This window comes from Rousettus aegyptiacus, unplaced genomic scaffold (genome assembly GCF_014176215.1).
Source record: "Rousettus aegyptiacus isolate mRouAeg1 unplaced genomic scaffold, mRouAeg1.p scaffold_m13_p_2, whole genome shotgun sequence".
NCBI classification, from domain to species: Eukaryota; Metazoa; Chordata; class Mammalia; order Chiroptera; family Pteropodidae; genus Rousettus; species Rousettus aegyptiacus.
The window spans coordinates 147,370,158-147,385,653 of NW_023416295.1; the positions used below are offsets into that span (position 1 = coordinate 147,370,158).

Here is a 15,496-nt window from a genome sequence, read left to right on the forward strand (position 1 = left end):
AAAAAATAAGTAAATTGCTTAAGGCACACAGATGGTAAATTTTTGCCACCCAAATTTGAACTCATAAAATCTGAGCTTAGTTCTCACTCTTTACTTCTGAAGAAGTTGAGTTTTTTTATTTTTATTTTTATGTTTATTGTCTATGAAATCATTACCTTCCCCTAAGTCACAAAGATAACTTCCTGCGTTTTCTTTCAGAAACTTTACTGTTTTAGCTTTTATATTTAGGTTTATACTCCATCTTGGTAATGTTTCATAGGCTGTAACGTAGAGAGTGAAATGTACTTTTTCCCAATCCTATGGGATTGCCCTGGCATCTTTGTTAAAAATTCAATGACACTGTAGGCTTGGATCTAATTTGGGGTTTTCTACTCTTCAACTTGATCTATTTGCTGTTACTTTTGCTAGCACCACACTAGCTCTATTACTGTAGTTTAAGTCTTGAAGTCAGGTAATGTACTCCTTCTAATTCTGTTCTCTTTTTTCAAGATAGCTTTGGATAGTCTAGGTTTTTTATGTATTCTCATCCATTTACTAACTGATTTCCCTTAAGTTGCTAGTGAATAATGGCTTCTGTTATATAGCTTATTCTAATTAGAAGTATCTCATAGGACTTTTCCAAAGACCCACCTTTCATTCATTTTTTCTCATACAATTGCTATGTTAGAATCAGACACAGTATGAAAATGTAATTGGCAAGTTTCAATCCCAGACTTAGTAGAAAAAATGAAGAAGCACATTCAAAGGCAACAGCTCTACATGAGACACCAAGGATGATAATACTCCCCCTATTTTATCAGCCTCAATAGAGTCAGAGAAGATGAGGGACATAGAGAAGGAAATATTCTGTATCAATATCAGTAATGGCCACACAGAGAATTCTCCTTTTGATTTTTCTTTTTCTATGTTCCTGACCTTTATACATCACACTACGCCGCTGTCATAGGCAAATAATAAAAATTTATTGAGTATATATGAAGAAATGCTGAATGAAATAATCAAGAATCATTCTGAGGTAGTAACTCATAGAAGCCATTCTTTTCTACCTTATGAACTTTCAGCACTAACAAAAGCAAGTTCTTAGGACTGCATCAATAAAAATAAAAATCATACACCAACTACTTACATTGACCTGGATACGATCGTAAGTACTTTACATGCTTTAAGTAACATAATACTTACAACAATCCAGTTTGGTAGGTTCTATTATTATCCTAATTTTACAGATGAAGGAACTGAGATACAGAGATTATAAATTTATAGGTTGCTGAATCAGGATATAAGCCTGGCTCCAATGCCTGTGTTCTTAACATTTCCATGATACTGCTTCAAGAAAAAAATCTTTTATACAAGCGTAAAGTGATCTCGGCAGGGTCATTCCTTAGGGTCTGCAATGGAGATCTCCATAAAGTACCCTAAAAAAGATGAGCTTCCAATATCCAAGATAAAATAAAATTTCTATATAGTTCTATACATTATATAAAATGGCCTCTCACTTCTAAAAAAGATATATGTTTGTCTATAGATATATAGAAACATTTTGGGCATTTGGCACCACAATTTTACCCATGATTAACTCTAGGGAGTAGAATTATGAATGATTCTGATTTCTTTCACTGTCTTTTTAAATTTCTAATCTAAGAAAATCAGAAACACATGCTATCTTTTTTATCAGAAAAAAAGAAAAAAAAAGTGATTTTCATTTTGAGGAACAGAATTCAAAGAATTACCTGTTCTTCTTGGTGCCCGAATGGCTGCACTACTTCTCTCCAGGGGCCCGTCAGCAGGAACCCCTTGGGAATAGGGCCTGCCACAGCTGAGAAACATTGGAACAACTGTAAGTATATGTTCTTTTTGAAAAGTCATAGGCATACATCACCTATGTGTACATCAAGATAGAAGACAATAATCAAACATTCATACCTTTTATTTATCTGTTTGAGGGAAAAAACTCACGTTTCTTACATAGATGCTGATACGCGGCATACAGCTTTCTTTTTTAGAGAGTGATACAAAAGATCGGAAACTTCTCTGGACTCTCAACCTTCTCCATAATTAGACCCCATTGGAGGTGAAACTACCAGCAAAATTTTGTGGCATTATTCAGAGAATCTGAGGACAGACAGTCTGCTACCTATTTATAGCAGTGATTTTGGAGGTGCTGATGTGTATTTGGTCAAAAATATTTTCACCAATGAATCCCTTTGTATCTTATGTCCAAAGAGCCCTTCAAGATTGCATGTGTGAAAACAGAATAATAGTATATAATTTTTTGCCTCAAAAAGTGATTGATGAGTTACCTGGTGAGGCCTGTTAAGGCCAGAAGTGAATAAAGTAGTACACTTTGATGAAGGGTGAATGTGGCTCACTGAGAAAAAATAAAGGTCCCTGAAAAGTAGACAGGGCTTTTCAACAGAGGAGGCTGGAGGATGTAGACTACTTCTGCTTTCTCAACAGTTTTGACTGTATTATAAATAAAAAGTAACTCCACAAATGGCCTGGCAATTTCCCCTCTCACTTATCTTGTTTAGAGAATTCATGATTCGTTTTTAATTCCACATTTTGCTTCTGGGTTCCTTCCTTCTGCTTAATATCATGAAGGGTTTCAGAGGGTTTCTGTTTATTTGGTATTTAATCACAGAATACTCACTCTAAAAGGAAAAGAAGCGAGTGATAGTTTATAATTTAATATAAAATGTCAAATCACTCTTTTCCATGAATTGTGTTTACATGTATATTAGAGAAAAGCACGTTCTAGTTAGAGAGTATTTTCATCCTAAGTTAATTATTGTTCAAGCCTTGAAGGTAAGTAGAAAAACAACACATGCAAAATATTTCTAATTATGAAATCCCATTAGTTTGATTTTGGGAAAAAAAAAAAAAAAAAGACAGGACCAAAGGAAGAAGAAAGTATACGCAAATGATGTGCTTACATTCTCAGATGAAACTTGGTAGAAGTAGCATTTATTAGTTTTGAGATTTTTCATTGCAGAATAATACTTAAAAGGAACATTTGAATCAGTAGTTCAAATATACTACCACTTATGCCAATAAAACAGCTTGTTGCATAGAAATTACAGCAGCCAAGAGGCTGGGATTCAACGCCAAACCCTTCAAGTTCAGCAGGGGAAACCACAATAATTAGTCGTGTGTTTCTGGAGCTCTCTGTGCCTACATGGGTGGCTGCCTTGAAGGCAATAATAAAACATGGTTTGAATTATAGATTTATAAAGCCCAAACAAATAAAACACACACTACTGGATTTATAAACATTACTGAACAAGTAGGGAGTGAAATGGCCTTGTTTTTCTCCAAAACTTTTTTTTTAAATAAAAATCTCATTACATTTTTCCTGTTAAGAATACAAAAAGTAGACTGATGAGAAAAGCTATGTGAGGTGTAGATCTTTTCTAAACATCTCTCTCCTTTTTTTGGGTGATTTGTTTCACAAAAGTCTGAAGCCCCCAGTGGGTGAGTCTCCCTGGAAACGCTGGAAGCAGATGTCCTTGATGCTTATTACTCCACTGGGTTTCATCTTGGCTCAGGATGTATACCCCAAAAATGTTTAAGGGTGTTCCCCCAAACACTATTCAATGGGCAATTATTTGGTGTTAAACTAAAGAAATTGGTTCTGTGGTCAAATAAATTCAGAAAATGCTAGATGAAAAAAAAATCAATAGATTTTTTCTTTTTGCAGGATTTCAGAGCATTTAATAAAGTGATGTGTGCTGTGAATCACTAAAAGGCAAATATGTTTGTTTTACCACAGATCATGCTTTTTGTGTGTATGTGGGAGGGTGGAAGATGAGATTAATACCCTACAGAAATTATTTTATTAAAAAAGCTGTCATAGAGAGGGCAGTAGAATAATTTTAGGATAGTAGAATAACTTTTTACTTTGGCCCTGGCCAAACAAACAAACAAATAAAAATAATTTTCTCTTTAAAAATATTTATGAAGAGAAATGAAGTAAAAATAAAGATTATAAAAAAGAAACAACATACATTTAACTTACAGAGTTTATGAACAAAGAATCTGAAAATGAAATATGTGAAACTTAAAACTGAATATGTCGATCAAATCTGAGTCCGTGAAACATGTGATATTAGAAGACCAATATGCAACTAATTTATTCAATAACTATCCTCATTAACCTTAGCAAAGAAATAGCATTTTATTTGAGGCACTGTCATGATTACACCTAGTTTAAAAACACTCAACTCTTTTCTATTTAAAGCAATATTGTAAAGCTCTAAAATCAATTATTCAAGATGAAGCTATAGTGAAGAACAACACTATATTAATCTATAAGAGGAGGTATTTTTTCTTAGTGACAATGTTGGGAAAATAATTATTCTTGCCCTGCTCGGCCCTTTCTCTAATCCTCCATGTAAAGACAACACTTTGTAATTTTCTTTCAACATGATAGAGCAGTACAAGCAATTACTTAATTGCATTCTGAGACCCATTTTAGCCCAGCTATAATGTGCCATGTGTTATTTGCACCTTTATAAAGTATTAAAATGGGAATTCCAAAATTAAGATAAAATGCCTTTAAAATCGATATAAAATCCTCCCTGAAAAACAGCTAAAAATATTCAAACAAAATCAAATTATATTAAATTACTTCATATGATTTTTAAAATGTTCTATGTATTTTCCATCAGTAAACAGATAAAATATAGAACTGATTATTTTATATCATCTTCAAAGATTAGCTGCATGGGCCACATGGACTCTAAAATTACTATTAATAGAAATTCACTGAAAAATTATTTTTATTATAGCCTATTCAACACGAATCACATTATCCTCTACTTTCTTGTCAACTACTCTGGCAAACGTACACACGGCTATGAAACTGCTGGTAAGTGTTCCTAAGAGGAAAAATAGTGTTAGTTTTATTATTAAATTGCAACACAAAATCCTTACCTGCTACATATAACAGGTGGAGTCTGTGTCTGAGGAGACAGGTCAGGGGCACTCTGAGTACAAGCCAAGGCCCTGTGAGAACCCAGGTCTTGTTTGGCAGTTGTGTCGGCAGACTCTGGAAACTGCACTGCGGAAATTTTGCTGACTGGACTGTTGGCTGGAGTCCCTTGGAGAGGTGAGGAACAGGGGGATGAAAGAGGTGAGATTTTAGCGAGGGCACCTGAGAAAGAAAGAGAGTAACTAAGTTAAAAAAAAAAACATTTTTTTTTTTTTTTTTTTTTGGAATTCAAAATTGCAACTCTTAAACCTCACTCTGGACTCCTTTTAACTCAAGAAGGATCATATGAGTACTCAGGCCACGGGGTGGCCTGCTCTGCACACCACCATCTGGACACAGGGTGAACAGTGGGGGAGTCTCCACAGCATGGAATACAAGGAATGAATCATCATGAAAAAAAAAAAAAATTGGTGGCAATGTTGGCAAATCCAGTTACAGCTTTGGTGTCCTGGAGTAACTTCAGGACAGAAGGATGTTATTTTCGTTTCTTCTTGTCATCCTAACATGATGATATTGGTTAGAATTTTCTCATGTGCTTGCCTTCTCTTAGGTTGTAAAGTTTTTAGCAGCAGTGAGATCGGCTATTGTTTTGAATATTAAAGTATTGTTTTAAATATTAAAGTATCTGGAGCAGAGTTTGGCAGGCATCCAATGCTCAAAATTTGTAAATAAAAAAGATAGATTTTTGAGAGATGTTAACTTTATTAGCTATCCACATTTTCAGTGAAACTACTTTGTGTGTGTGTGTGTGTGTGTGTGTGTGTGTGTGTAACCATACTTTGGTCAGAGTAATTTCTGAAGGAAACATTAAAAATGTAATATGATCTCTTTCAGATCAAACAATAGGCCTCGAGCTTAAGTGTGTATATTTGTGCCAAACTGTGTTTACTCTCGATTGTGAGAATTGCACAGAACACTGGATTAGATTTCAAAGTGTGATGTTTAAGTACAGGGACGAGGTCTTTTGAAGTTACTCTCCCTCAAACACAGAGAAGGTAGCCTGAAAATGGGAGAAAACTAAGAAATAACTTCTGAAAAACTACCTGCTTACTATTTTTTATGCTTGTATGGCTGAACAACCTAGTATAAGGCAAACAAAATCATTAAAAGTTGTTTTCTATTTCTCACCACTCCGGGGAAATGTAGAGCCAACAGCTCTCACACCAGCAAATAATATGTGTGGTAAACTGGCAGCTGGCTTAGTCTGCTTCCAATGTCCAGTTTTATTTGTCACACCCAAGGTTTTCCTGGTCCACTGGAAAGAATATTAAACTTACTGAAGGGTTTTGGTACTTTTGCTTCATGTTGGCACCATTATTTCTTTTGTTTTGTGTTTAAGGATGAGAGATTGTTTGATTCAGTGTAGAGGCCAGCAACCCCTCCTGGTCCTTTTCTCAATATTTCTATTGCTGATTTCCGATCAACAGGTCAATCCCCTGCTTTTCTAATTAACTGAAACTACTGAGATGTAGACAGGTAAAATAACCTTCCCAGGGTCACAGTGCTAGTAAGCAGGGGAAAATGGAGTGAGCCCAGCTACTCTTAGTGGAGTGTGGTTTACTGGCCCATGCGTTTCCCAGAGACTGCCTAAGGAAGAAAAAAATTCCATTATCTACTAGGCAGCACTTTATTGCTCTTTACAACAATGTGTCTTATGGTTTTAATTTTGATTTCTATTTCTATTGAAAAAATTTAGCTAGTTTACCAAAGTACTGTCAAACCCTCATGTTATGTAATCTTAGGCCAAAAGAAAATTAAGTTCACTAAATTTTTAGGTGAGAGTTTCCCAACCAACCTATCATTATATCCAGTACTCTGTGAAGTACTAATGACTGAATTTTTTTTTTATGATTGTATTTAGAAGCCCCAGAATAAATTTAATTGTAATACTGTTTCTAATATTAAATTTATATTATTATAAATTATAATTAAAAATCTAATTATACTTTTATAAAATAAAGGAAATAAAAATTGCAACAAACTCTCAATCCCTTTCCCTTTCTCCACTGCTATGTAACATTGTATTCACACATATTATTATACATATGTATGTACTCTGATGTACAAAAAGGTTAAAAAGGGCAGTTCAATTTATGGCTGACTGACTCTCCAGTTATGTTAGAAAAGCAGTATAACCAGTAAGGAGCTGAATGTGGGTATGGGATGGTGTAAAGTTCACCAAAATATCCGCACAGAGAAAGTATCTCAAAGATTCAATTTGTTCATTCAGCAAATGTTGATTGTGTGCCTTGTTCTAGGGACTAAAGAGGCAGTAGTGAACAAAAAAGGTCCCTGCGCTCATGAAGCTTTCATTCTTTTGGAGGCAGACAGAAATAGAAGAAGTGGGGGTGGAGAGGAAATGAAGGAAGCAGGAGAAGAAGGTGGAGGAGGAGATGGAAGAAAGTTAGACAGTTGTAAGTGATATGAAGAAAAATAATGCAGAGGGTAGAGGACAGAAGAGGACAGAAATGCTCTAGGGGTAAAATTTGAACAGAGGTTTGTTGAAATAAGAAAGACATTTAGATAAGCATTGGGGAAAGCACATCCCAGAAAGAGGAATCTACCTGCGGGGATGGGGATGAGAGAATCAGTCAGGAGGTCAGTGTCGCTTCAAATTAGCAAAGAGGAAGAGGAGGGGCAGGGAACATGGTTGGAGAGGTTGCTGGGGAAGACTGCACAGGGCTGATGGCCAAAGCAAAGTTTTAATTGTATCTTAAAAAGAGACTCCTGATAGGCATTGCTTTAGGCAATTTCTTAAATATTTTGATATCTGTGAGTTTTTTTGACAATTTTCTTCCACTATTTTACAAACCCCATGGGAACATTGCCCATATCTGTCTTGACTTAACATATTTTCTGAAGGCAATTTACGAGAAGAGTGATTTTTCTCGTTGCAAAATTTTAGTAGCTGCCAGTTGATGTTCTCAGAGAAACACACTTCTGTCTTAAATTTAAAAATCCACTCAATTAGAGTTCTTAGAACTCATGTTTTAACTAAACTTAAATGAATAAGCAGACTTTAAGACTCCAAATTTACTGCCTGGGATGAAATTTAAAATAAACCTTGAAACAGAGGAAAAGCACTTTGTTTCTGCAGGACTGTCAGTCTACGTATTTTGAACACTTCTAACAAGCAGAGTCTTGGCAACAGCCATGAAAAGCAGGGATATTTTTATTCTGGAGGTGAGAAGATAGAAGGTATATACATATAAATTCCTTTTTTCCCAAACCAAACTACTACTTTTCACAGTGTGAATTAGCATTGTTTACTTAAAATTTTAAAACCAGAAAGGGTTAGGCATGCCATAGGAAATGGGCACAAGTTTACATATATTAGTCTTCAAATAGGTGGAGAGATATAAATGTAGATAATAACTAAATACTCTTTTTTTTTTTTTTTTAAGAAAGAATAGACTACAAACAAAATTATTTCAGACACAAGAATAGGATATTCCAAGGAAATGGGAGCAATATTTTTCTTGCAAGTCTTTAAGAACAGATTTTCTAATATACTTTAAGTGTGATCATGCCTAAAGTTATAGAACTTGATGACCTTTGAAGTTTTATCTAACATTATGTTGCACACTCATACATTTACACAATACACACATGGGTGCAGGGATTCAGATAAATATGTATTTTTTTAAATCTAATTTTTCTTTATTTTATATCTGAGTAATTTTAAGAGATTCCAGGAAAAAGACATAGCTCATGAAACATAAATCTTTGAGTAACTGAAACTGCTCTAATGTAAAAAAGCTAAAATTAAAGCATTTAAAAATTGAAAATGTAACTTTAAAAATGCTAAAATGCCAAGTCCTTTGAGCAATTCAGTCTTTAATTTCTTGCTCCTGATGGCATGAAAAAATGTGTGTCAAGACACAGGAACTTTGGGCAATCAAAGGGAGATGATAAACAATACTAGAGGGAAATTATTTAAGTGAATACATCTGTTTTGTTCTATAAAACTCTCTCAGTTCAATTTTAATTGAAAAACCCTCAGTATATCTGAAAAATGCATGCCTCTTTTTCATGCCCACAGGCAAATGGACAGTCCTAATATTTCTTTAAAATAGAAAATATATCTAAAGATAGAGAAAGAAACAATCACAATGTCATAATTAAAGTTCTCTCTCATTTCCAAATTTTCATAGGAAAACCTCAATCTAACTTTTAGGTGTAGAGAGATCTGTAATCACTGTAACAGAACTACAAAAATCTTATAAGAATTATAAGAAGCCAGCAAGGGACTACTGCAAACACAATAAATATGAATTAGAAGAATTTTGAAAGGAGAATGACATAATGGCAGCTCTATACTATCAGTGAGTCATAATAAAAAATCAAGATTCAAAATGCAAATTATATTTAAATCTCCTACTTTATGCTTTAATTCAAGAACTTCTATGTGATTTCATCCATTTACTTTATATTACTAACTGCATAATGATTGGTTTTCATGCAACGATTTAAATTGTGATTGATCAAGCTAGAGGACTTGATTTGTGCAGAGAACAGATTTTATTAGTCCCCTCTGAAAATGGGTCATTTATTTTTCAGTGTTTCTATTCTCTAGTTTATGCATGCATCTCCCTACCTCTTTTGCCTACTGCTTCTTTCTTTCCTCCTCAGACTTTATTCATACTTTGATTTCATTTCCTTATACACTTTGGCACAGAAAGGGGCTTTATGTGGTCTCTTTCCACACAATGTATTGAAAACCAGCTGGCATCACAGTCAGTTACATCAAACATAGCACACCTAGTTAGCTCAATCAGCCCCAAAATGCCATCAATGAAAGGAAATAAGAGTTTCAAAACAGAAGGGCCCATCTGATCAGGGAGAACTGTAATTGAATTTCAGCTCTCTGATTCTTGATGGATTTTTTTTTCTTTTGGCAGTCTTTCAGGGATTTGTTTACTTGAATTCAGCATGTGTAGGAAATAGGTTGTTTTTATAAATATTTAACTCTGTTGTAACAGCAGTCTAAAGATGTCACGATGCAAAATCCCCTCTAAAGTAATCATGATGGAGATACCTTATGTACTACTTTATGCCAAGAATGGGGAGAGACTCTCGCCATGCTTGTGGCTCTAATTCTACCTTCTTCCTTTGCGGTATCTCACATGGACATTCTTTTCCTTTGACACTTTGCCCTTTTTTCTTGAGTGCAGTCATATGAACTGAGGAGCAGGGCACAGGAAGATGAGGCTGTTCCTCATGTTTATTCCATCATTTCTTCTATTATTTCCAGTGAATTCACTAACCGTAATTTTTAGCTTCCTTTTCTTTCTTTTTATTGAGGTAAAATTGACATATAACATTACATTAGTTTCAGGTATACGTGAATTTGTATTTGCATACAAATTTTAGTGTATATGCTGTTGAAGTGAGTACATTTTCAGCTTTATGACTTTACCATGTTGGTTATTGTAATAATTTTAATTTTAATACCTAAATGAAGAAACAAAGACAGAAGATGAAATTCTTTCATTATCTTGTACCCACTAAAGGACAGTACCAAAAAAATTCTAATTCTAAATTACCTCAATTTGTTGTCTTCAATTTTTTTCTAGTAAAGTCATTAGGGCAAAAGACAGGCTTTAGTACTAATTGTATAAACTTGAGCTTGTTACTTAAGTTTTCTGTGCTTCAGTTTCTTCATCTAAGTCTATTTCCTGAGCTACAAGAATATAGAACACTTAAATCAATATTTCAACCCTTGAGTTACCTATTATTATTGTCTTATATTTTAATTCTGTCCTTAAAAAATCTTTAATAAACATGCACAACTCTTGAAATACTATTATTTATGCATATAATGTTTGTTTGGTGGACTCATAGTTTTCAAATTTATTTATTCAAAATTTTTATTATATCTCAGACTTCTTTATTACTTTTCTTTCTAAAACATATTTATCATAAATCCCTATGTTAAGATTGGGTAGTTAGTAAAGTTTTAACTTATCTTAAAATATCTTTAGTTCATTCCTATTCTTGTGAGATAGATTTGCTAAAATATACAATTTTGGGTTGACTATCATATTCTCTCAGAACTTTTAATAAAATATTCTGTGTTCTGATGCTTTTTATTTCAGACAGTTCTGCTCGTAGACTGACTGCCTTTCCTTTTCTTTTATTTTCTTTTATTTCTTAAAATCTTTTATACTTTCTGGTTTCTCATCTATGTTGCATTCTGGGTAATTTCTTCACATTATCTGGCTCCCAATTTATTAATTCTCTCTCCAATAGTCTATTACGTCACTTAACCTATCATATTTCCTTGATTACATTTCTACAAGTTATATTTAGCTGCTCTGCAATTATGTCTTCTCTCATTGCTGTTATGACCTCATGTTTTCTTTAAATATTTTTAAATTAAATGAAGTATTTTAGTATTTATTATCTCGACACTTTTTTAGAAAGCTATGAAGTTTTTTGCCCTACCGTTTTCTCTAACTCATGGTGTTTCTTCTTTGTTTAATGATTTTGGTTATAAGTTCCAACTTGTTTGAACTTGATGTTGAAATCACATGGCCCTTAACTTATAATGCTTTCCTTTAAAAATAATTTGCATACATTTTTGTAGGGAGCCAAGGTGTCCTCCTGAGGTCTGACTACTTTAATGCTCCTTTAAAAGCCTCAGGTTTAATGTGAAATGCTCAAATTCAGTTCCTCCATCTTGCTGGAGTCCCACAAAAGTCTCCACATTACTGAGCTAAACTGTATTTGCTCTCAGGGCAACTCAGTTTAAGTGTTTGTGCACACTGTCCTGTTCTTAACCCTGGTGAAAGCTCTGTTCTATTTCTCAGATCATTAATGACTTTGAAATTGCAAAATTTAATGAACATTCCCAAAGAACAGAGAGGACCAGATTAGTTTTTGGGAAAAAAAGGTTACATATAATGAGTTCTTTCAGTGATGCAATTCCTAAAAAGTGTACTTTCTGGTGAAAGTGTCTTCCTACATGAAACAGCAGAGATTTAAACAAAGTTGGTCCTTAAATGGTTTTAAGAAATAGTCACCAGTATAAAGTGGGTGATCAAAGGGAAAAGAAATCACTAAATTTTCTATTCTAGATATTTTTAAAAAAATGCTTCTTTAAGTTGTGACTCTTAAAATTAAAAGAATATTTCAAGAAGGTCTCTTGAAATAGTAGTGGAATGTGAGTGCTATTTCTCTAACACTCATAGAAACAGTGCTATTTTGAGGACTTCTGCTTCTGGCTATGATTGTGTAGTTTGTAATAAATCCATGCTTCTTTGACAACAAATAGAAAAGCTGAGTTTAAAAAAAAGTTATCAAGGCAAAGCAATCCTGTGAACTATTTTTCCTTTCAGACCATTATTTATTACCCATTAGCATGGAGTATAAGGCTAAGAATCCGGGCAGAAGATGCAGCAATTAAGGAATCAAGCCAGTAGAGCTTTTAGTAATGTCATGAGGCTGATGACACAAAAAAATTGGAGTTTGGTACCACCACGGTAGCCAGAACTTACATGTCCAACAGCCCAGTGAGAAGGGAGCACATTTCCCCTTGAACAATTTTGTGAATTCCTAAGCTGCTTGCTATAAAGGCAGAAGGGTAAGTAGCCAAACGGGAAAGTATGAAGAATCTCATCAGTTTTCTACAGAGCTGACAGGTGAAAACTTGGAATTTGAATATTCCAGGAAGGAGCAGTCACAGTAAATATCCCAGATTCTCAATTGGGATTCTAGGAGGGGGACAATCTGGAGATAGACTCTGATTAAAAACTGTATTCCAGTTTTCAGTTAGCACAGATTGCGATTAAGTGAGGTAATCTTTCCCCAACACATTTTACTTTCCTGCCTGAAACTTTATTATCCTTAATTTTGGTATCTAAACACCTTCCCATAGCTCCCCAAGTCCTGTACCTTCTCGTCTTTGTCTATATATCTATTTTCATCTCCTTTTCTGTGCTCTCAATACTCTCTCTTTATGCTTGCTAGCTTTACCAGTCATTTAAAATCATAAATTCCTCAAGCTTTCCCTCAATGTATAGGGCTGTGTATCTCTTTTCTTCTCTTTCATTACTTGAAAGACTTTGCCCACTTCCTTCTTATAGCCTTTAACACACTGTCTAGTAATAGCTGACTACCTGTTATACTCCCCACTACAATGTAAGTAAGAATTCTATGAAAGGAGGAACTGGGCCTAGCTTAATCACTGCCATATTCTTAAAGCTAGTTTAATGTCTGAAATGGTGAACGCAAATATTTGTTAAGTAAATGAGGCTTGAGGGAAGGGAGAAGCCGATGCTTAGAAGTATATGAGGCGCACTGACACCAACATAAAAAACTCCATGTAGTTATTTGATGCCAGATCCTAGATGGAATAAATCACATTGAATTTTATTTTGTACCTGTCTGAAAGGGAAGGAAAACTTCCCCATGACAGTGCCGTTTGGTTTTTTGGTTGCTAATTTGTGGTATTTTTCAAAGGGCCCTAAAAGGTTCTGAACTATATTTTCTTCAAACTTAAATACCTCTTCCTTTCAGTATTTATATGGTTGAGGGTAGTGCATGGGAATTGACATAAAATAATTTCTTTGAAAAATATTATAGTATGTATAGTAAATAAAGCATTTCTTTAATTTGTATAAATACCATGCTCCTAAAAAGGTTTTATTTTAACAGTCACTAAAAATAAAATTGAAATTTGATAAGAACATCACTTAGTTTTATATTATAAGATGATGCTTCCAGATATTATCTTCAATGGTGACGGTGATTTCCTATTCATCTGATAAGCTTAAGATAGGATACTTGGCACAGCAAATTTGAAGGAATCTTTTCATCACATACAGTGGAAATTTAATAAATTTAAGTTATTAAGTAATTTATTGGTTATTAAAGCTTTTTTCTTTTTCAAGCAGTCAAGAGTGGGCATCCTCTGACTTTTATCTCAACACTTAAGTTCATTCCGTGACTGTGCACTCTGTGAGTACGAACTCTGCTTTCATGAAATTATTTACCTGGTCGATTTGGCTTTTTAGCCTTTACATAGTTAGCTGCAGAAACAGCATAGGATGAAGTGAAGGATCTGCTTTTGGTGAGGGTCATCATCACTGGGTTATTCCAAGAATCAGGACAAACAGCACTATAGAGACAGAGAATAATGGAGAAATTATTCATTTAGATTGAGGCAGATCTCACCAGAATCCAACCATAACAGACTTGCCAGTCTGAGTCATGATCCAGGTTCAGTGACAGAACCACTTTACTTCCAAATGACAGATTGTTATTTAAGTCAGTCTCTGCTACAGAGATATAGCAGTCACTCACCAAGCATATTGCGTTAACAAAAGAGCAAAGCTAACTTTTCTATTTATCCAATTAATAGGAATCAAACACATTTCATTCTATTTCTATAATCATGTTTCTCACAGATTTTCAAAAACTTGAGAAATTAACTGGTTAAGATGCAGGTTAACATACATTAGTTATAACTAGCATGATGTTTCCTTATATGCTTTTAATTATTATTTTTGGTGTATCTAAATTCAAAAATTTAATGCTTATAAAATCATTCAACAATAATATTCTTTGCAGTATTTCCTTGTGAAGGAAAAGGTTAGTAACAGGTCTTTTACCTACAATTTCTTTTACTAGTGATACCTTAGAAAGAACAGGATAATGAGCCTATGTAAACATACCAATGATGGACCTGCTGTGAAATATACTAATGCTATTACTAGGAAAAAGGTAATGGACAGTGAGTCTTCATCTAGGGAATACTTTTGGTAGGATAGCCTTGGCTGTCTAGGTCACTATTGTAAATTAACCTAGAATTAATAGATCTATGGACACCTGAAATAGAGAATATTACACAGAAGTGTAATTGAGCAACATTAATTTTGGCAATGTTCCAAACCAAATTTATCTGCATGCATCTCTCCAAACCTTACATGTTAACTCTGAAACAGGCCCATTGTAATTTGGGATAGAAAATAATTTAGGAAGTTGTATTAACAATCTTGGACTACTCCAAGGGAAAAGTGCTTGTTCTGTGTTTTGCTAACACCTGTGTGCTTTCAAGTATTAGTAAATCTGGTACTGGATAATATCTATAATTAGACACTCTGCTAATCTTAGATTGGCGCAGTAAGCAGGATGTACCTGGTCAGTATGAGTGGCGTATTGTAAATAAACCTGAAATTGATGGAATTATGGGTCATAAATGGGTGGAGATTGTCATGGAAGCTGTATAATTAATGAGGTATAATTTGGAGGTATTCCATAACCAAAAAGGCTTCCTCTGTGTAAGTAACATTATGTATTGCTTAGACTCCTTCATGTTAAATCCAAACCAGAACACGTGCTAATGTAAAATACAAGGACTTTTAGGGTACTGCCCTGTTACAGACATCTTGGAAGGAAGAATGCTGAGTAGATGCTTTGTTACTGGCTATGTCATTTGATCTTTAGTAAATTTAGCAATGAGTAAGATCTGTCATGTGTATTGAGTCCGATTTAACAATCTGA

The 15,496-nt window shown here is 34.2% G+C and overlaps 1 protein-coding gene across 2 annotated transcripts in view; it reads right to left on the reverse strand.

Moving 5' to 3' along the window:
* Positions 1-15,496, reverse strand: part of PDE3A (phosphodiesterase 3A) — a 262,706-nt gene that overhangs the window by 29,827 nt on the left and 217,383 nt on the right. Inside the window, exons 5-7 of one of the 2 annotated variants that reach the window (XM_016140458.2) lie at positions 13,987-14,111; positions 4,933-5,098; positions 1,731-1,816 (exon numbers count right to left, since the gene is read on the reverse strand). In XM_016140458.2, coding sequence (XP_015995944.2) covers positions 1,731-1,816; positions 4,933-5,098; positions 13,987-14,111 — 377 coding nt within the window. Of the gene's footprint in view, positions 1-1,730; positions 1,817-4,932; positions 5,153-13,986; positions 14,112-15,496 lie in introns of both variants that reach the window. The other variant, XM_016140457.2, reaches the window with a different exon arrangement.